The 21,505-nt window shown below is 40.2% G+C and overlaps 1 protein-coding gene across 2 annotated transcripts in view; it reads right to left on the reverse strand.

Annotated features, from left to right (window-relative positions):
- Positions 1-30: 30 nt before the first annotated feature.
- ccdc17 (coiled-coil domain containing 17) overlaps positions 31-21,505 on the reverse strand; it is a 130,709-nt gene continuing 109,234 nt past the window's right edge. For both annotated transcript variants that reach the window (XM_087990575.1, XM_043699126.2), the window contains 6 exons: positions 8,922-9,136; positions 7,368-7,453; positions 5,383-5,598; positions 3,338-3,560; positions 934-1,044; positions 31-539 (listed from right to left, as the gene is read on the reverse strand). In XM_087990575.1, coding sequence (XP_087846701.1) covers positions 384-539; positions 934-1,044; positions 3,338-3,560; positions 5,383-5,598; positions 7,368-7,453; positions 8,922-9,136 — 1,007 coding nt within the window. In that variant the 3' untranslated portion in view covers positions 31-383. The remainder of the gene's footprint in view (positions 540-933; positions 1,045-3,337; positions 3,561-5,382; positions 5,599-7,367; positions 7,454-8,921; positions 9,137-21,505) is intronic.

Here is a 21,505-nt window from a genome sequence, read left to right on the forward strand (position 1 = left end):
TTTTCATGCAGGTTTTTAAAACTTTTTTTTATTAACACTGAAATCAGATACAATAAATCAGTAGCAAATGTACTGGAATCTATCACAGTTATACAATTGAATTAAACTTGAAACAAGGTATAGTATCTTCTGAGAAACTATCTGTATCATAGTGTATTAAATTTAGTGTCACAATTTTTCACAAAACGGTATTACATTTCACAGTGTATATTTGGGTTTCAATAGATTGTTTGCAATTTTCATAAAAATTGTCACTTTCAATAAGTCATTTTGATCTTCCTTGAAGTTAATCATTTTTAGGCTTTAACACTGTCATATGTTCAGATTGTGACATCTCTGTAGGGAGTAGTCAAAGAAAGGATCGCTCTTAACCTTTCCCTCTCTCACCTTTGATTAACTTTGTGGTGGTCATTGTAGCCCTCAGTAGGAGGCAGGTCAACATGAGGAGGATGAGAGAGGTATTGAACCGCAGGATGATGATAAGACAGGTGTTGAGGGGGAGGCTGGGATTCAGCAAGAGGGGCACTGCGACTTGATATCTGCAAATAAAATGCCATAATTAGCACTAAATTTATATTATTGTCCAATTAAACTTTCAACACATCTTTATGCTCTCTATCAATGTACTTATTATCTTCAAATGTAAATTTAGAAGGAAACTAAAAGAACACAATCTATCAGATCTATATAGCAGTTAACATTCTGATAGGAACTTGAATTTATAATTCCAATTAAAATTAAAAAAAAGTGTAGAAAATTTAAGAATTATATACCCATGATTTTGTGGGCTGGATTTTCTTGTGATCTATGAGGTCCATGTAAAACGTTTGCTCACCAACTCAACTCCAATATGATACCAATTCAGTTTCCTGTACCAACAATCATAGAAATAATACAGAGGAAAATCCATTCTTTGCTGTGGCAGAGACTCACCAATGGTGGATACTGATACATGGAAGACTTGTGAGGATCAACTGTGGCCATTGAATGCACATCAGCATCTCTAGCATTTAACACTCGTAGGTAAACTTCAGCACTGCCAACCTAAAAAGAATTAAAATGAAAGAGAATCATCTATCAATTTTATTGGTACATGAGTAGTTTCTTCTGCCTACTCTCCCTTCTAAAAGCACGGTAAGTATTGCAAGCATATTGCTTTGCTATACATATTCATGTAAACAACACATATTTCTTCTTCACCATCTCCTATACCCAAATCCCTGTAAATGGTGGAACTTCTACAACTATAAATAGTTCCTCATGTAAGTTTTAACTAAAGAATCAATTAGAAAATCATTTTTAGAGATCTCTTCATTTGAGTCACAGCATAATTAAAACATTGTTAGAAATTACAACACTTTGGAATGTGAAAAATTGTCATTCAGTTAGGTACTGTAAGTATGTAGAAATGACTTAAAATATGGAGAAAAAAAAATATCTGGGATCCTTCCCATGATGATATGAGGTCAGATTATTAGCTGGCTTTGTAATGGGGCAAGAATTCAAACTTCAAACAGATTAATTGCCCTAGGCTTAAAATGCTAGAGAAAGAAAACATGTAACTGGAATTGTCTAAATGGTAAATTTTATTTCATTGGTAGTGCACTGAAGATCAATATAACGGCTGTCCACATTCCACAACCTTTATCATTCTAATTGTGAATTGCATTCCACAATTCAATGAACATAGGAGGAAGAGTAGATCATTCAGCCTCTTGAACCTGCTGCAATGCTCTAGATCATGGCTGAAAATGGTATTGCTACCTCAATACCATTTTCCCACAGTATTCCCTAATTCCTTGATGGCATTAAGATCTATGAATCTATCAATCTCTATCTTGAACTTACTCAATGACTGAGTTTCTACAGCACTCTGGAGCAGAAAATGCCAAAGATTCATGCCCCTCTGGATGAAGACTCCTTATCTCAGTCCAAAATGGCCTGCAGTCATTTTGAAACTGTGTCTGTTGGTTCTAGACTCTCAAATTTCAGCTGAACATGTCCATTTTTAGGACTGAAGGAGGTGCCAGTGTTGTATTGGGGTGGACAAGGTCAGAAGTCACACAACACCAGGTTTATTTGAAATCACAAGCTTTTGCAGCACTGCTCCTCACCTGACAAAGGGGCAGCACTCCAAAAGCTTGTCATTTCAAATAAACCTGTTGGACAATAACCTAGTGTCATGTGACTTCTGACCATTTTTAGGAAGATATTATAGAATCATGAAATTATACAATACACAAAAAGACCTATTCAGCACATTGTTTTTGTGCAAGTTGAAAGAGTTAACTAATTAATTCCACTCTTCTGCTCTTCTCCCATTGCTTTGAAAATTTCTCCTTGTAAGTATAGATTTAATTTATTTCTGAAAGCGGTGACTCAATCTACTTCCATCACCCTTTCAGTTAGTGCATTATTTTGAATTGGAGGTTTCAGGTTTTAACTGAGCGGCAAGTTGATGACTGATAGTGGAAATTTAGTTACTTTTCACACAAAAGGTGATCAAGTGATAGAATGCAATTCCAGAAAGCAGTGATTTTGGTTTATGAGTTCTGCACACATCAACAAAAATAGGCTGAATGGCCTTCCTCATTTTTGCAATCAGCGTAACAGTTCCTCGGGGTTGTGAATTCTCTGCCCTGAGTCTTCATGTGACTGAACAATCCATTTCTCAACCCACAGATCTTCGAGCACATGGAGCAAGGTGTCACAATGAGGTATTTAGATGTGGAGTGTAGAATGATTCCTCTGCTTTCCTTTTCTGCTGTTTCACTGCCTCTTCTTAAAGGAGCTTAGCAGAGACTTTGCAGGGGCTCAGCCTGAATGCTTGCGGAGCTGGATTCAAGGACACTTGTGTTTGTTCAATGGTCCTCCCATTGGATCTGGATGATATATTGGAGGTGTTGTTAATGGAATTTCTGTAGCTCTCCTATATGTCTCTGATACACAGCTCAGTCTCTCTGTCGGGTAGGACTGTGGTGACTTCAACTGCTTTACAAGGACTTCTGTTTTCTTGCAGGGTTCTTTGTTGTCAAACACTACTTGATTCTGTAATGTGGTTTGTAGACGGCTGAGCTGGCATAGTTGATCTGATGTTGAGATCTCCTTGATAATGGTATACTTTGATGGAGGTGGTTGACAATGTATGGGAAGAGTCAAAATATTCCAGAGTTTCTCCTTCAACAATATAGGAGGTGGAATATGTAGCTGACCATGTGTAGATGAGGACATGAGTTTCGTTTCAATAACATTCAATCTGCAATACCGGTCTGCGATGAAGAAGAAGATATAGCCTATTGTGCTACTTTTTTAATTTTGGTAAATGTAACTACTATACCTGAGGAATTCCATTGAGCTGGCCAGTTGTGAGCGATGGTCTTACTGGTAGACAGCGTATTGGAACCTTCCAGCGTCCACTGATGACCTGATTGTGATCATCAAATATATCAATCTTCGCCCAGCCTCTAGAAACCAGGCGCTGGATTTCCTGGCCATATGGATCAAAGCCCCCTGCAGCTTGGAGTTCAATTACTAATGAGACTCCTGGGGAAGGACGGACTCTAACAGCAGATACAAACAAATGAAAATTAGAAAAATTGCATCCTTGACCTTTTTCTGTTTGAGACCTTTGAATACATTTTTTTGGTTAAGTCTGAGTCACATTGGGATTTTTGGAGGTTTTATTCATCTTGAGGCCTAGTGGGTTCTTTTGCCATATCTTATCAAATGTGCTCCATTTCTTACATTTGAATGAAGCTCCCAGAAACAATTAGTGAATAACTGCTGATAGACCAGCATCCCTTTGAAAATCCTCTGTACACCTGGTACAATAAATCCGAAGACAGGCTGCCCATGTCACAAAGCCAACATGGCTGACACTCCAATGCACGTGCGACCCTATCCTCCTACTCTAGCTGCAGTTTAAGATTGTCATTATCCAGTAGGTGAACACCACATATAGGCAAGCAAATGGACAAATACAAACATGGGCTTTTATTTACAGAAAGCAAAATGGAACACAAACCAAACCAATAGAAGTTGACTTTTGCCCCAGCAATGCAAACCATACTTTGGCATTATGACCAAAGAATATTTTAGTTCACAATTATCTGCTTGATCCAGCTCACATCTATTGCAAGGAATTGTCAATAAGATTCTGTCTGCCTTGTAACACCCTGCCAAGCTGAGCTGTGCCTTCGCCCTTCCTCTCAGAAGATTGCTCATGCTCCTGCTCCCCCCAATTCCTCAGCTTCCAGTACATGGTTTCATTGCCTGCTCGAATTATGGAACAACACACCAGGATGATGTGGCACACTCTCTCCAGGCTATACTGGAAGGCCCCTTCCATATTGGTCCAAGCAGAAGGACTGTATCCTCAACAGTCATTTACTCTGTTCCGCCGTGGCCCTGACTGAGGCATGGGCTGCATTATATTTGCGTCCCTCATAAGTCAGGGGATTGTGCAATGTTGTTACAAGCCATGGTCGAGGTGGGTAGCCCTTGTCTGCCAGTAACCCACTTTGTAGGCAGCTGGACCCTCAAAAGCAACAGGTATGTGAGAGTGCTCCAGGATATAGGAGTCATGGTAACAGCAAGGATAGTATGCACACACTGTACAGAAAGTGGTAGCAGTGATCATAGATCACCTTGACATTAATTGAATGGAACCACTTCCTTGTTGGTGGATTTCACAGTGTTGTCAGATGGCCCTCTCAGTGCATGCAAACGATAGCATCCTACACCTCAGGCAACCCAGATATGCTCCCAAGTCCAACTACTGTGTCCTGTTCTGGTCACCCAGTTATACGAAGGATATTATTGATCTGGAGAGGGTTCACAAGAGATTAACCAGTCTGTTGCCAGACATGAAAGGTTTGAGTTATAAAGAAAGGCTAGATAGGCTGGGACTTTTTCACTGGAGCATAAGAGGTTGAGAAGGGATCTTATAGAAGTTTATAAAATAATGAGGGGTATAGATAGAGTTAATGGTACTTGTCTTTACGACAGGGGATTTCAAGACTAGGGGACACATTTTTAAGATGAGCGGAGTGAGGTTTAAAAAAGACATGAGGAGCAATTTTCTTTCTACTCGGATGGTGGTTTGCGTGTACAACGAATTTCCAGAGGAAGTGGTGAATGTGGGTACGATTACAGCATTTAAAAGACATTTGGATAGGTACATGAATAGAAAAGGTTTGGAGGGATATGGGCCAGCGGCAGGCAGGTGGGACGAGTTTAGCTTGGGATTATGTTTGGGCTGAAGGGTCTGTTTCTGTGCTGTATGACTCTATAATTTTCTATAATTCTCCTCACTAGTGCACACTGATGCAATGTGAACAGATCTATTTCAGATGTAAAATATTTCTATCATATGCCCATTACCTTGGTACTGGCTGCTTTGCAGATAATATTCCAAAGTTGCCTTTGAGTCCTTCAGACAAGTAGTGAGGTCCAACTCCCACTTCACAGTACACTGCAGGTAAGGCAGATGGCTTCCCCATCTCATGACCATTATTGTACAAACCAGTAACCAGACGGATGAGGCGATAGGTTGGGCCAAGGCCAAGAAGAAAATCATAAAAGACAACAAACCCTGCTCTGGAATCAAAAATATTAGTTATAAAACAAGGCATTCTTTAAAAGTTAAATTCAAGGATAACTTGAGAGCTAAAATATCAGACATGTTGCAGCAGAGGAGCCATGTGTTACACCTGAAGGCATTATATCAATATCCTGTTCAATGGTGCAAACTGTAATTTCAAATGCCCCAAGTGCATTGACATATTCCCAGTGCTTTTGAGCTGGCATGATGCCAGTTGGAAATTATCTTGTATTGTGCAGGGTAGACAGTGTAATTATTTCTTTCATAACATTAAACATGAACAGAAGTACTTCTTGGCTTTTAGATCAGTTTTTTGAATAAAAGGTCTCAGCACAGCAAAGAATTAAAAGGTGGTGGCCTCAGAAGATGTTTTTCATCTTTAAATCATTTGGATATTGGAACCTCTGTGAGAGATTACCTCATGTATTACCTGTTGTAAAAGTACATTGATGTAGGATATATTGGGTAGAAGAGTTAACTGCACACTTTCCGTGCTGTACTTCTCTATGGATATATGACATGAAATTCAAGCGCACATTTATTGAGCTAATCTGATATCAGGAAATGAATTAACTCAATGTAAATTTATTTTCATCAGATTTTCTCACTTCTATCAGTATATATGGGTAACCAAGGCAACCATCACTTCTACTTCACTGTTTTCCTCTGCCCTTGCTATTCACACCTTGATTGAAAAAATGGCTCACAAGATGGTGATACACACTTTCCCTTTCCACTATTAAGAAGCATCAGCCTCAAATCAGAATGTTCTTGGTGCCATGACCTGTTCAAGAACTGAAAAAGACTTTTTTTGGATAGGGAAAGAGTAGTGGAGAGATCTGGAGGTCAAGGTTAGAGTGCAGGCTAAGCTGCAATACTTTCTGAAGTTGCCCAAGTCCAACACCTCATCACAGCAAAAATCATTGAAGCCAATCAGACTTTTCCTTTCATGACATTTTATCCTGATATGAATCACTGGGCTTCTGTAGAGATAAACTCAGCAGAGCATGCAGGACTAAACTAATCTCATTCTATAATTTTTCTTATTCAGCAGTAACAAGGAGTTTCTGAGTTGGCAAGAGTTAAAAATCACACAACACCAGGTTTTAGTCCAACAAGTTTATTTGGAACTACTAGCTTTCGCAGCGCTACTTCTTCATCAGGTTCCTGATGAAGGAGCAGCGCTCCAAAAGCTAGTGCTTCCAAATAAACTTGTTAGACTGTAACCTGGTGTTGTGTGATTTTTAACTTTGTCCACCCCAATCCAACAGCAGCACCTCCACATCGAGATTTCAAGAGGCAAAGATGAAAGTCTGAGCAGCTTGAAAATGCATCAGTAGTCAGTCTTGCCATGGTATTTAAAAGGAAGATTGAATAGAGAGCCTTAGGGTACAAATCTTGCATAATAGTTGGCCCCAGATTAAAATGGAAGTACGAGTCAGTTAAAGCACAGCATGGAAACTGAGAGTTTGGCAGTTTGCCATCTCTCTGCTATCTAATCCATGACAATTAAAGACGACGACGACAAATAACACTGGGCATGGACAATATTCAAAATATGAAAACTTAGTTCAGTGGTGGAAATGGCCATTCTCAACAAAAGTTAAAGTATAACTATGGTATGCCATGACATAGCCTAGGTCTGAAAGCTGAACTGTTAATGAATCAGGGAAAGCATCAATGTACAATGGTGTGTGATGGACAATTGGATGCTCAGAGGATAGAAATAATTGAATGTGCAAAATGCAAAAATATTGCTACTTACGCTGGGTCATAAGGTGCAGGTCCTAAAACATCTGGAGGATCAAGTAAATGTTTGGCAATCATTGGTGTTTGAGGTCTGGCATGGCTCTATAAAAGTTATAGATTAAAGTTTTTAGGTTGTTGGTGAATTCTTCAACTTCATCACAAGGTGAAACACACCAGCATGGTCAAATATCTTACATAGACAATCTGCACACTCAATGTCAATATGAACATTTTCAGATTATGTTTAGCATGGATTTGATATAGAGCAAACTTCGTCTTTTTTTTCCCAATGCCATATGACTTAATCCTAGGCTACCACCTAGTTTTTGCTTTGCTGCATTTTCTACCATAGTATTCCTTGTTGTTTCTCAATGATGCTGAAAACGTAAAGACTGTGAGCAACTTTGAGTTGTAAACCTTTGACTGAAAACAAAAATTGCTGGAGATCACAGCAGGTCAGGCAGCATCCGTGAAGAGAGAGTAAGCTAATGTTTCGAACCTAAATGACTCTTCATCAGAACTGGCATAAAGTGTGGAAGGGACAACATTTACTCATTAGTAGAGGGTAGGCAGGTTGGAGTGCTGGAGGAGAGAGGGTGCTGATAGTTCACATTAAGTGATCACGATGTGAAAAAGGCAGAACAGTGGTGTTTAGATTAGAGTGGTGCTGGAAAAGCACAGCAGGTCAGGCAACACCCGAGGAGCAGGAGAATCGACGTTTCAGGCAAAAGCCCTTCATCAGTAATAGAGGCAGGAAGCCTCCAGGGTGGAGAGATAAATGGGGGGGAAGTAGGATAGAGTACAATAGGTGAATGGGGAGGGTGGGGATGGAGGTGATAGGTCAGAGAGGAGGGTGGAGTGGATAGGTTGTAAGGGAGATTGGCAGGTAAGACAGGTCATGAGGTGGTTTGTCTAACTGCCAAACTGGAAAGAACTGATGGTTCCTCTGGAGTGGGGGAGGGGAGAGAGGACATGGTGACAGAGAATGTAGCAAATAAAGCTGTGAACCTTTCTTCACTGGATGCAGGAAATTGCCTGCTCGACAACAAATTTTATTTCATAACAGGAAATTTTCGTCTGACCATTCTGGGTTAGCTGTAAACTAAGATTTGTGGTAAAAACATTTGCAAGGTAAAGGATTAGCTACAGAGAAGAAACCACATAGTGTCAATACATTTTTAAAAACTTATGCTTTGAGACAGAATGGGGCATCATGATCATCTGTACATTTTTATGAAAATACCCACAAATCAGTGTCACGTTACACTACATGTTATGATGCAATTGAGTGAAATTGCTGAAATCAAAAGATTCTGAATATCAAGACCTGTACGAGTAGTGTGGAATACTATCTAAAATAATGAAAATGTCCACATAATTATTCCAAATGATAATTCTATGGTTATCTGATCAGTTACCCAGTTATGAAATTGTTATAAACATATTAGATTTACTCAAACAATAGCTACTGATATAATCTCTCTCCAGAATGTTCAGAACAGCAGGAAATCTTAAAATCTCTCTTGTAATTAAATTGTTTTTTCCCAGCAGAGAAAAGAATTGTACTTACCATGTGAGACCCCTGAGTATGTTGGTTCAGAGTTGAATGAGTGGGAGGGATTGGGGGTGGGGGCGGAGGTGGAGGTGGGTGCAGATGTTGAGACCTTAACCCTTTTCGCGTTCGCAATTTATTGGCTTCACTTTTCAGCATCTCAATTTCTTCTTGCAGGTCATTGATTTTCTTTGTGTGTTCCCGGTGCATTTCCTGCATTTCCTTTTCCAATTCTGAAGCAAAGCAGTAGAAATGTTGTTATATTTATAACCAATTAAATACAAATACTCCTACAAGTTTATTTTTCCATAACTGGAATATTTTTCTACAACTTGAGGTTCAATCGTGTCCCACAGCATACATGAACATTAGTCCATTTTAAAAAATGGTGGACAAGGATTGTGACACGAAGAGAAGAGAAACATTAGATTACCTACAGTGTGGAATGAGGCCATTTGACCCAACAAGTCCACACCAACCCTCCGAAGAGTAATCCACCCCACATTTACCTCTGCCTAATGCACCTAATACTACTGGCAATTTAGCACGGCCAATTCACCTGACCTGCACATCTTTGGATTGTGGGAGGAAACCCACGCAGACACGGGGAGAATGTGCAAACTCCACACAGTCGCCTGAGGTGGAACTGAGCCTGGGTCCCTAGCACTGCAAGATAACAGTGCTAATCACTGAGCCATCATGCCACCTAAACATTTTCAAGATATGCTATACAAATATCTATTAAAATGGGCGGCACGGTGGCTCAGTGATTAGCACTGCTACCTCACAGCGCCAGGGACCCGGGTTCAATTCCAGCCTCGGCCAACTGTCTGTGAGGAGTTTGCACATTCTCCTCGTGTTTGCGTGGGTTTCCTCCGGGTGCTCTGGTTTCCTCCCACAGTCCAAAGATGTGCAGGTCAGGTGAATTGGCCATGTTAAATTGCCTGTGGTGCTAGGTGGATTAGTCAGGGGTAGATATAGGGGGGTGGGTTTCTCTTCGGAGGGTTGATGTGTGGACTTGTTGGGCCGAAGGCCTGTTTCCACTCTGTAGGTAGTCTAATCTAAAATAAAAACAATTCCCATCATTCTTTGCAAAAATCAAAATAAGGTTTCATAAAGAAACTAGACAGATTTTCTCAAGTATAAGGTAATGTCACCATAATCTTAATGGTCCATAGGGTTGCTCCCTCTACAGAAACTTGACTGGAGACAATTTAACTGGAGGGTCATCACACCTCAAATGTGGGGAGAGATTTCAAGGTAACTTTAGCCAGTGCAGGAATTGAACCCACTCTGTTGGCATCATTCTGTTCTGCAAACTAATGATAATTAGTTGATCTCCTGTGGTATTGCCTCGTGGAGAATTGAGCCCAAGTGTAGCCACCTTGCCAAGTGGAGCTAGAAAGCCAGGAACAACTGGAGTACAGCAGACAGATATAATTGAGATAGTATTTTAAAATTATCTATTCTATCTTTATTTTGTACATACCACTTCCTGTTGACAAATTTCAGGTCTGCACAATGGTTCAGTTTCTTTGTACTGAGGCACAGTCTCCCCTAAGCAGGAATTTATCATAACTGTCCAACATAGTCATACAAAAATAAGACCAAATGGGAGGCAGTAGCAATAAGAACCTTCATTCAATGTACTTCACTTCATGAGCTTTCACACTCATGCGCATTTTCCCTATCTTCCAAACTGACAGGCATGCTGACAGGTCTCTCCTCTCTTCTCTTTGTCACTTAACTGTGCCAATCTTTCCTTATTTGGTATTTTGTCATCTTGATCCCTAATATGTTATTGTTCTTGGCTTCCTGCTCCTACCATGGTACCAAATATAAATATATTTGAATAAAACCACATAAGCCTAGAAGCCTCTGCTACCAGTTCCTGGAGTGGCAGCAGTCCACTGTGGATCCAGCAGGAACACTTCTGTTCCATCAAGCTCCACAAAGTTACATTTTACACAATCACCTTACAGTATATCTGCTGATGTGGAGGTGCTGGTGTTGGACTGGGGTGGACAAAGTTAAAAATCACACAACACCAGCTACTAATCTAATGCAAAGCCATGCTGATATTTAAGATTCAACCAATGATTATCTGCTGCAGTGCTATGCAATCGTACAACCTGTCCTTGGAAATTTGTTTAGAGGAAGAAGGTTCAGAGAATGAAAATATTGGTTTCTGGAGTTCATGTGGCAAACATCATTGTTTAAAAGGATGATTGAGGTACATGTGGAGTAAAGGACATTTTATTTTACTGTCAGAACACCAACTGAGAATGTGTTAGTGCATGAATCGCAGAGGTATGCAGGAAAGCTCATTAAATATAATCATTCACTGCTCGAGGAATGCAATACAAAGACATAAAGGTTACACAAGCCTCTTGTAAAACCATATCTGGAGTATTGTGTGTTTTTATATTTCTAACAAGCTTTCTCTCATACTCTAATTTGCCTTATTTATTTTTGCCATTCTTTGCTGGGTTTTTTTCTGTCTAATCACCAGTTTTTGCACAATTCTATATGCTTTCTTTTAGTCTCACTATCTTACTATCTCTAAACTTTTGAGATAACCATCAAAAGGTATGACTGTCCTTTAGAAATTTGTTTTACTCATTGGAATTTGCCAATTAACTTTAGTTAGCTCTACTTCATGCCCTTGTAATTGTCCTTATTTAAGATTGTAAAATAGTCTCATATCCAGTCCTCTCTCTTTCCCTCCCCCTCGCCCTCTCTCAAACTGAATGCAAAATATTATGGTTGTTGTTACCTAGGGAGTGCCGTCACTATGAGATCATTAATTAATCCTATCTCATTGCACAGTACCAGGTCGAGTGTAGCCTGCTTTCTGGTCACTATAGAATATTGTATTTAGATTAGATTAGATTACTTACAGTGTAGAAACAGGCCCTTTGGCCCAACAAGTCCACACTGACCCGCCGAAGCGCAACCCACCCAGACCCATTCCCCTACATTTACCCCTTCACGTAACACTACGGGCAATTTAGCATGGCCGATTCACCTAACCTGCACATTTTTGGATTGTTGGAGGAAACAGGAGCACCCGGAGAAAACCCACGCAGACATGGAGAGAATGTGCAAACTCCACACAGGGAGTCGCCTGAGGGGGAACTGAACCCTCTGGCGCTGTGAGGCAGCAGTGCTAACCACTGTGCCACTCAAAAACATTCTATGAATTCCTCATCTAGGCTACTTTTGCCCACCTGACTTTTCCAATATATATGGAGATTGAAATCTCTTGTGATTATTGCAATATTTTGATGACAAGTTCCATTATTTCTTCCTTTATGATCTACCCAACCATGTGGTTGCTGATAAAGGGCCTAGCTACCACTCTTGGAAGTCATTTTTTTTCCCTTTATCGTTTGTCATCTCTATCCGAATCATTTCCATATCCTAGTTTACTGAACCTATGCCATCACTCTATGTGGTGCTAACAGCATCATTAACTAACAGAGCGCCTCCTTCCTCTTCTTCCTAAATCTTATGTACACTTCAATATTCAGATCCCAATCAATGTCATCCTGCAACCATGTCTTTGGAATGGCTCAAAATTGCATTTATTTATTTAATTAGTTTACCCTCTCAGTTCAGCTGCTTTGTTTCCAATGTTACATGCATTCAGATACGTGATCTTTAGCGCGATCTCTTCAGTTTTGTTTGTAACTTCTCGTCTTATCTGTCACTTTACTCCTAGTTTTGTACTCTCTATCCCTTCTTGTCATGGTTTATCTATCCTTTCCCATATTAATGTCTTTTTGCATTGCTTTGCCACGACTCTCTGATTTACCACATCTTCACAAACTTGATCCCTTAACTCCCCTATTTAGTTAGAAATCTTCTCCATTTCCCTAACTGTGTAGTTTTCAAGAACATTGCCCCCCCCCCCCCCGCCATGATTCAGGTGAAGACTGTGCCCCCCCCCCCCCCCCCCCGCCATGATTCAGGTGAAGACTGTGCCATTAGTACTAATCCCACTTTCCCTAGTATTGATGCCAGTGATCCATGAACTGGAACCAGTTTTTTGAAAACTATTTACAAAGAAACATATTCATCTCTGTAATCTGATTTGCACTCTGTCTTTTTGCACGTGGCTCAGGTACTGCAGAGATTATGATCGTATGCTCCTTAATTTGATGACTTCATGAATTACATTCATGTGTTACATATAATTCAAGAGTCAGAAATCTGGAACTTAGTCTCAATGACAGTTTGCTTCGAGGTGGTTTTCTTGCCCAAAGTTGGTATCTGTGTGGAGTGAGTAAGGATGTATAGCTCAAGAAAATTTGATATTCACAAGATTTAAAGCTAATGCTATCTTTATCGTCAAGTTTTACGCAGAAAATGGCAGTGCAAGAGATGTTCAATGTAGGAGGAGTGCGAAATATGGATAATTATGGATCCACAATATATCCAAGTTGACACATTAAACAAGGGATATGCTAATTGTTGGGAAATTTACATTTGTGTCTCTGTATTTGAGTAGCAATTGACCACAAGTCTCTGTATCAGTGAGATGAGGAGGAGCATTCTGTTCTGAATATAACCATATATACAAGGTAGTTACACACATATCTAAAGTTAACTCCATGCCATTCCCTGGTCATGATAAATGGGATACACTTAAGATACGCATAAGTGGATTGCAAGACCCTCATTGCTCTTTAACAATCGGACACAGCAGTCGAGCGAAGGACCAAACTTGAGTAAAGGACAAGGTATCGTGCATTTGGAGATTGTGAATGACTGCAGACGTAGCCGTTGCCAGAGTCTATCTGAAATATTTAATTACATAGATACCATGGAATTAGGAATTTATTTATGCAGGTCATGAGAACGATTAATTGATCATGACCAATGCCAAAAGAGTTTATGATGTTAATTCTTGGTCTTGTTTTCCTTGAGTAGTTTGTCATAAAGTTAGTTTTAACCGTTTATTTCCTGCACTGGAGGAGTTTTAGGCCAAATTTCTTGAGAGTTAGGGTTCTCCAAATGTGAACATGAAGCACTGTATTGTCACCATAGCGATCCAGGGTCAGAGGCTAATGCTGTGGGGAAACTTGTTCAAAATCCCACAATGGTTGATGGTGAAATTTGAATGAAATCAATAAAATTGAATCAAAAGCTAGAATAATAGCAATAATGCTAACTATTGTAAAAACCCGTTTGATTCCCTAATCTCATTTAGGGTAGTGAAATCTACTATCCTCATCTGGTCTGGCCAGCGTTTAATTCCAAATGCACAGCAATATGGTTGAGTTTTAAATGTGTTCTGAAATGGCCTGGCAAACCACTCAGTGGTATCAAACCACTACAAGGTCTGAAGAAAGAAATGAAACACAATAGACAATCCAGTATTGGCTAAGACACAGAAGAGAAAACCTCCCTATCCTGTAAAGTCCTTGTTCTGAACACCTTTTGGCTTGTGACATAATTGGGAGCTGTCCCACAGACTAGCCAAGCAACAGCCTGAGAATATTCATAAGGTCTGATTCATGAAGAATGACTACGTCCCTGACACTACTAACACCCCTTGTTTTTGCCTTGTCCCACCAACAGACAGATTTACCCAGGCTGGTGGCACAGTTGTAAGTACAGTAGGGAGGTAGATGAGTCAAAAAGTGTGGTGCTAGAAAAGCTCAGCCAGTCAGGCAGCACACACTTATCCAGCACCACACTTTTCGACTCTGATCTCCAACATCTGCAGTCTTCACTTTCTCCTAGTAGGGAGGAAAATGCCTTGTGAGTCCTCAACATTGACTTTGAACCCCATGAACTCTCAAGGCATCAGGACAAACTTGGGGCAACGAAGCCTAGCAATTTGCACAAATTTTGCTTCTTCAGTTGATAAATCAGTACTGCTCCACATTGAACACCAACTGGAGAAAGCAGTGACAATAGTAATGGCACAGAATGTAGTCTAAGTTGGGGATTCCAGGGTCCATTACCAAAAGTGACTCAGCAGCAGGTAAAAGCCCTTCATCAGGAATGAAGGGCTTTTGCCCGAAACATCAATTTTTCCTGCTCTTCAGATGCTACCTGACCTGCTGTGCTTTTCCAATATCACTCTAATCTTGACTCTAATCTCCAGCATCTGCAGTACCGACTTCTGCCTCACATCACTCGGTAGTTGAGCCCTAGAGGATTATGCCTATGCCTATGCCTGGTATGTGGTTGTAAGGGAACAATCAAAAGGGAAAAATGTACTTATCCTCATCGATTTACCGAAAGAGGATGCATTTGTCCATGACAGTATTGGTTGGTGTGACTACTGTCTTGTGGAGACCATGTTGTGTCTTCACACTGAGAGTTGCCTACATTGTCTTTTAAGGCAATATGACTATGCTGAATGGAATTGATTTCAAACAGATCTAACAACTCAAGACAGGACATCCATGAAGCACTGTGGAGCATCAGCAGCAACAGAACAATACTCCAACACAACCTGCAACCTCATGCCTGAGCAGATCACCCACTCTAACATGACCACCAACCCAGAGAATCAACTCTTGTTCAATGAAGGGTGCAGAAGGACATGCCAGAAGCAGTTACAGGCATACCTAAAAATGAGGTGTCAGGCTGCTGAAGCTATAGCACAGGACTACTTGTGAGTCAAACAATGTAATTAGTATACAATAGAATTTGGTGTTTCCACAATCAACAGATCAGGTCTAAGCTCTGTAGTTCTGCCACATCCAGTCACGAATGCTGGTGGAAGATTAAACAACTCTGTGCAGGAGGAGACTTCGTAAATATCCCCATCTCAATAATGAGGGAGCCCAGTACATCAGTGCAAATGACAAGGCTGAAGCTCTTACACTTCACCAACAGTGCCGAGTGGATGATCCACTGCAGCCTCTCCCTGAGGTCTCCCACACCACAAACATTAGTCTTCAGCCTCAGTTCAATTCATCCCATGTAACATGGAGGAACAGAAAAGGCCCCGGATAGTTTAATTTTATTCATTCACAGGATGAAGGTGGTACTGGCTAGGCCAGCATTTATTGCTCATCCCTAATTGCCCAGAGAGCAGCTTAGCATGAACCACGTTCCTGTGGGTCTGGAGTCACATGCAGGTCAGACCAAGTAAAGATGACAGCTTCATTATCTAAAGGACATTAGTGAACCAGAGGGGTTTTTTCAAAGAATTGTCTTATTGTCATCATTACACTCTTAATTCCAGATTTTCACTGGATTTGAACCCAGGTCCCCAAAACATTACCTGAGTCTCTGGATTAATGGTCCAATGATAATATCGCTTGGCCATCACCTCCCATACTGCTTTGATTATGGGCCTGACATAATTCCAACAAAAGAACTGAAGACTTGTGCTCCAGAACTAGCCATATTCCTCTTCAAGCTGTTTGAATACAATTACAACATGGACATCTGAGAAGCTTGACAGTCTTTGCTATGTTCTGCCGGAAAAGGTGACAGGAGCAGTATCCTTGAATATTTTAAGGCAAAGGGCAATAGAGTCTTGTTAAGCAATGGGCTGAGAGGCTATTAGGGATGGGGGAATTCTGGATTTGAGGTTACAATCAAATCAGCCAAATTTTATTAAATGGTGCAGCAGGCTCGAGAGGCTGAATGGCCTACACCTATTCCTAATTTGTATGTTGGTATGTTCTTATCTACCCAGTAATGCAGGAAATTGGTCCAGTATATTGTGTGCACAACAGCAGGACAAGTCAACTCAAACAATTACCACCTCATGATCCACTCTCAATCAACAACAAAGTGATGGGAGGCATTGTTAGTGATGTTATCATGTGGCATTTACTCATCCAAAACACTCACTGATGCTCACTTTGGGTCCTGCCAGGGCCACTCATCTCCTGATCACATTACAGTATCAGCGCAAACATAGAAAATGAGCTGACCTCGAAGGGAACATGAGGGTGGCTGCCCATGACATCAAAGCTGCATTTGACTGAGTTTGGCATCAAAGACCCCTAGCAAAACTGGAATCAATGGGAATCACAGACAACACTCTGCACTAGGTGGAGTCCAACCTAACATAAAGGAAGATGGTTATGATTACGGAGATCAAGCATCGCAGCTCAAGAGCATCACTTCAGGAGTACCTCAGGGAAATGGCCTAGGCTCAAATATTTTCAGCTGCTTCAATTTTCCTTCCATTATAAGGTAGGAGGTAAACATCTTAACTAATGATTGCACAATGTTAAATATATCAGTTTATCCTTAGAAACTGTACCCAAAACGATCTGGACCACACCCAGGCTTGGTCTGATAACTAGCAAGTGCTTTTCACCTCACAATGCTGGGAAATGACAAGCTCCAACAAAGCAGAAACCAAACATCGCACCTTGTTATTCAATGGTATTACCAACACTGAATATCCCATTATGAAAATCTTGGGGGGTTGCCATTTGAGCCATATCAAGCTGATATGTACTAGTCATATATATATATATACACACACACACACACACACACACACACATATACACACTGTGGTTAGAAGATCAGGTCAGAGACTAAGAATCCTGTGGCAAGCATCTGATCTCCTGACTCCCCAAAGCCTGCCCACCAACTAGAAAGCACAAGTCAGGAGTTTGATGGAATACTGTCCAATTGCCTGAATATATGCAGCTCCAACAAAATTCAAGAAATTTAACATTATGCAAGACAAAGTAGCTGACTTGATTGGTATCACATTTAACACCAGGAACACTCACTCCCTATACCACTGATGCATAATCACCACAATGTGTCCTATCTACAAAATGCTCTGCAACAACTCATCAAAATTCCTTCAAAAGCACCTTCCAAACCTCGGACCTCTGCCATGCGGAAGAGAAAGAGGCAGCAGATACCTGTGAATATCTCCGTTTCCAAGTTTCCCTCCCATGGACCATCTAGACTAGCAAATATGTGAATGTTTTCTTCAGTGTCACTGGATCAAAATCCTGGTGCACCCCTCTTAATGGAATTGTGGTTACCTACAGCACATGGACTATAATAATTCCAGAAAGTAACTCACTAATAATTTTTTTTAAGGGCAACTAGGGATGGGAAATAAATGATGGCCTTGCCAGTGATTTGCATATCCTATCAATGAATTTAAAAAATCTTGTCTATTTTTCGTAGAATGGATTTGAAAGAAAAGTTAATTTTAAGGATTCTGTTTTTAAAAACGTGTGCTCATACATGTTTAAAAATAAAGGCATAAATATCCAATGCAGATCACACAAAGACATTAAGTGAATGAATGATTTATTGTCAAACATCTAGGGAGTTACAGTGAAAAATGTTCTATCACCATTATCAGGCACCAATTTGAGATACAAAAGAGTAAAAAGTACTTAAATAGAGTTCATCTTCATCAATCAGGGGTCCCAAATGCAGCTCCCAGACCTCTGCAAGGTTCCTGCTCCAGGTCTCCCGCAGCCAGGGTCTCCCGCAGCCAGGAGCTCCCGCAGCCAGGAGCTCCCACTCTGGGCACAGCCATTGCTGCAGTTGATGACTGGCCCCTGCTGAATGAGTCCCTGCTCTGGGTCTACCGCAGCCAGAGGCCCCCCACTTGCCATCACTGCAGCTGCTGCCCTGCCACTATTAGTAATAAGTAAAACAAAATGCTGGAAATGTTCGGATGAGGGAGCACCTATGAAGAGATGCAGAGCTATTGCTTCAGGTGGATATTTTTCATTAAAACACGGAGACATTGTTGCTACATGCCTGGGCTATGCGACAAGTTACTTAATTGTTGGACCAAATGACATACTCAAGATAATCTGCTTAAAGGAGTAAGCAACACTGATGTAACAAAGATCATATATTTGCTGTAAAACCTGAATTTATAACAGCTCATCTATGGTATCCTGCCTGTTCAGCCTGTAACACTCATTGACAAAGTTCACACCAGTGCAAATGAGAGGGCTGCAGTTTGTGTTAAACTGTGCCTCAATAATGTGCTAATGCTTTCAGGAGAGAAAAATATAGGAGACAATTAGTGAGAATCATTAATATCAATCGGAATGAATATTTTATTTGGAAGAAGACTGAAATAAAGACAAATATTAAGCTCTTCTTACCTACATTCACATCTCCTCCAATGTCTCCAGTTTCCTGGTTCACTACGAACATTCAGGCATTCAATTGCTCTACACCTTCATTCCTATGTAGGGAAGTCTTGGAGCTCTCTGCTTCTTCCTTTAAAGAAAAACCGAACTAGATCCTATCTACAACACCTTCCCCCGCCTGGCTGAGTTTGATCTTATTTTGAGGAACTTCTCTTTCAGCTTTCTACTCACTTTAGCCCAAATAAAAGTCCTTGCTATGCCTGAGCTTTTTGTGGGATGGGTGGAACATTTATTACTCTTTTCCTAATTACATCCCACCATTATCTGTTTGTTTCGTATACTGGTGACTGCATTAGCTCCACTTCCTGCTTTCACCACGACTCTAAAAATTTCATTGACTCTGTTTCTAATCTTCCATCACTTTCACCTGGTCAATCCCTGGCTCTTATCTCCCCTTTTTTAAATTCTCTGTCTTCATTTCCAGAGATAAACCATCAACTAATATTCAGTACAAAGGCACAGACTCCCATGGCTATCTAAACTAGATTTCCTCATATTCGACTTGCAGTAAGAATATAATGCCATTTTCCCAGTTGTCCTGGCTCCATCACATTTAATCTAATGATGCTATTTTCCACATCAGTGCTTCGGATAATTCTTCCTTTCCCCTCCTAATCCCTGTTGAACCATAATAGCTCATTTGCTTCCTCCTCACACTCCATCAGCCTGTGTTCAATGAATCATCTTATGCAAGTTTCATCAGACCCAGTGTAATGCTACCAAAATATCTTCCCCTCCTTTTCAGCATTCCCAAAGAGACCATTCTCAGCTCAACATCCTCGTTCACTCTGTCACCCAAGCACACTCTCCCCATTTTTCTGTGCAAGTACAGGAGACACAACACCTCTCCTTTCATTTCCTCCCTTCTCATCATCCAAAGCTCCAAACACTCCTTCCAACTTGTACTCTTTTCAATTTAGTCACTGTGTTGCCCTCTACAGCAGGAAGATCAAACCTAGTCTGTGTGACCACTTTACAGAACACCTCTGTTCAATCCAAAAGCATGACCTCAGGTTGACCATTGTTTGTCAATTTAGATTTCCACTGTGCTGTCATTCTGACCTTTCGGTCAATGCCCTTCTACGGTGCTGCTGTGAAATTCCTGACAAGCCCAAGGAGCAGCTCCCTACCACTGCCTTCTAGACTCAATGCTGACAAGTTTAACTCACAACCTCTGCCTTGCTCTAGTTCAATGCATTTTTGTTTCTCATTGACTTGTTTCTTTATCTCTTCATGTTGAATTAAGAAGACTGGCATCACACCTCATCTGGACACAACCTTTGTTTTTTTTACTGCGCTCATTACCATTCTCTTTGATTTGTGCATCATGAAATCTCTCCAGTGCTGCACCTTAATAGAGACCTTAACTTTTGTACTTCCTGCACCCTCCCCATGCCTTCTTCTCACTTAAAATCTCTAGCATTTCTATCTTTCATGTTGAAAGATAGAACGTTCTGATGAAAGATCATCAGACTAAACATTTATTGGATCCACAACCTTAACTCTGCTTTCTGTCCACAGATGCTGCCAGAGTTTTTCCAGCAATTTCTGTTTTTGTTTCTGATTTCTAGCACCAGTAGTTCTTTGGTTTTTATATTAAATATATACTCTGCTCTCTGTCCACAGATGCTCAGCACAGACAGCATTTTTTGATTTAATTTCAGATTTTAAGCAAATGCAGTGTTTAAATGATTGAATGGTGGTAGGAATACAATCATTCCTCAGATTATGGAACTGTTATACCAATATGATAACTGATGGGTCAAATAGAATGTAATTTACCTTAAGAGTCAGGGAAACATTTTGCAAAACTTCTCTTTATAAAATTAAAAGAGGTGTAAAGTTCCTGATATAGTGGATCACACATGGTCTGTAGTGTGACCTGGGTTTGTCGATTGAAATGTCCTCTCTCAGTCTAAATTTCCTTAGATCATTAATATTTCTCATTATATTAAGTAAAATGTTATCTTATTAACAACAGACAATTTTTCCTATTTAAATTATATTTTATTAAATGTTCCTAAAGAATACAATCATTAGCAACATATAAGATTTGGTTTACATAAATTATCCTGATTTTACTACCATTGAATTCAAATAAAATCTTATAATAGCTCAAAATAGACCTAGTTCAAGACGTGAACAATGTACATAACAGTGAGTGACTTACAACATTTAAATTGATACAACTCAGTAAACAATACAGACGCAATTAACAAACAGGGGTGTTAATGTCTGAACACACTGAAGCATACAGTAATTGCACACCTTACAATTCAGTATCACTTTTCAGCTCTTGGTTTTGTTTTCTCACATGCTATTGGACTGGAAAGTTACCTTTCTTTGAAAAATAAACAATATACATACAACTATATTATAGCAACTGCAAAGTTTAGTGATCACTTAATCAGGTCTGTGATTTTCCATCAATGGATTGTCCATCCGTGGTTATTCATTATCATGTTAAAT

This window comes from Chiloscyllium plagiosum, unplaced genomic scaffold (genome assembly GCF_037043375.1).
Source record: "Chiloscyllium plagiosum isolate Xiang-an unplaced genomic scaffold, Cpla_swu_hap1 HiC_scaffold_9, whole genome shotgun sequence".
Lineage (NCBI taxonomy): Eukaryota > Metazoa > Chordata > Chondrichthyes > Orectolobiformes > Hemiscylliidae > Chiloscyllium > Chiloscyllium plagiosum.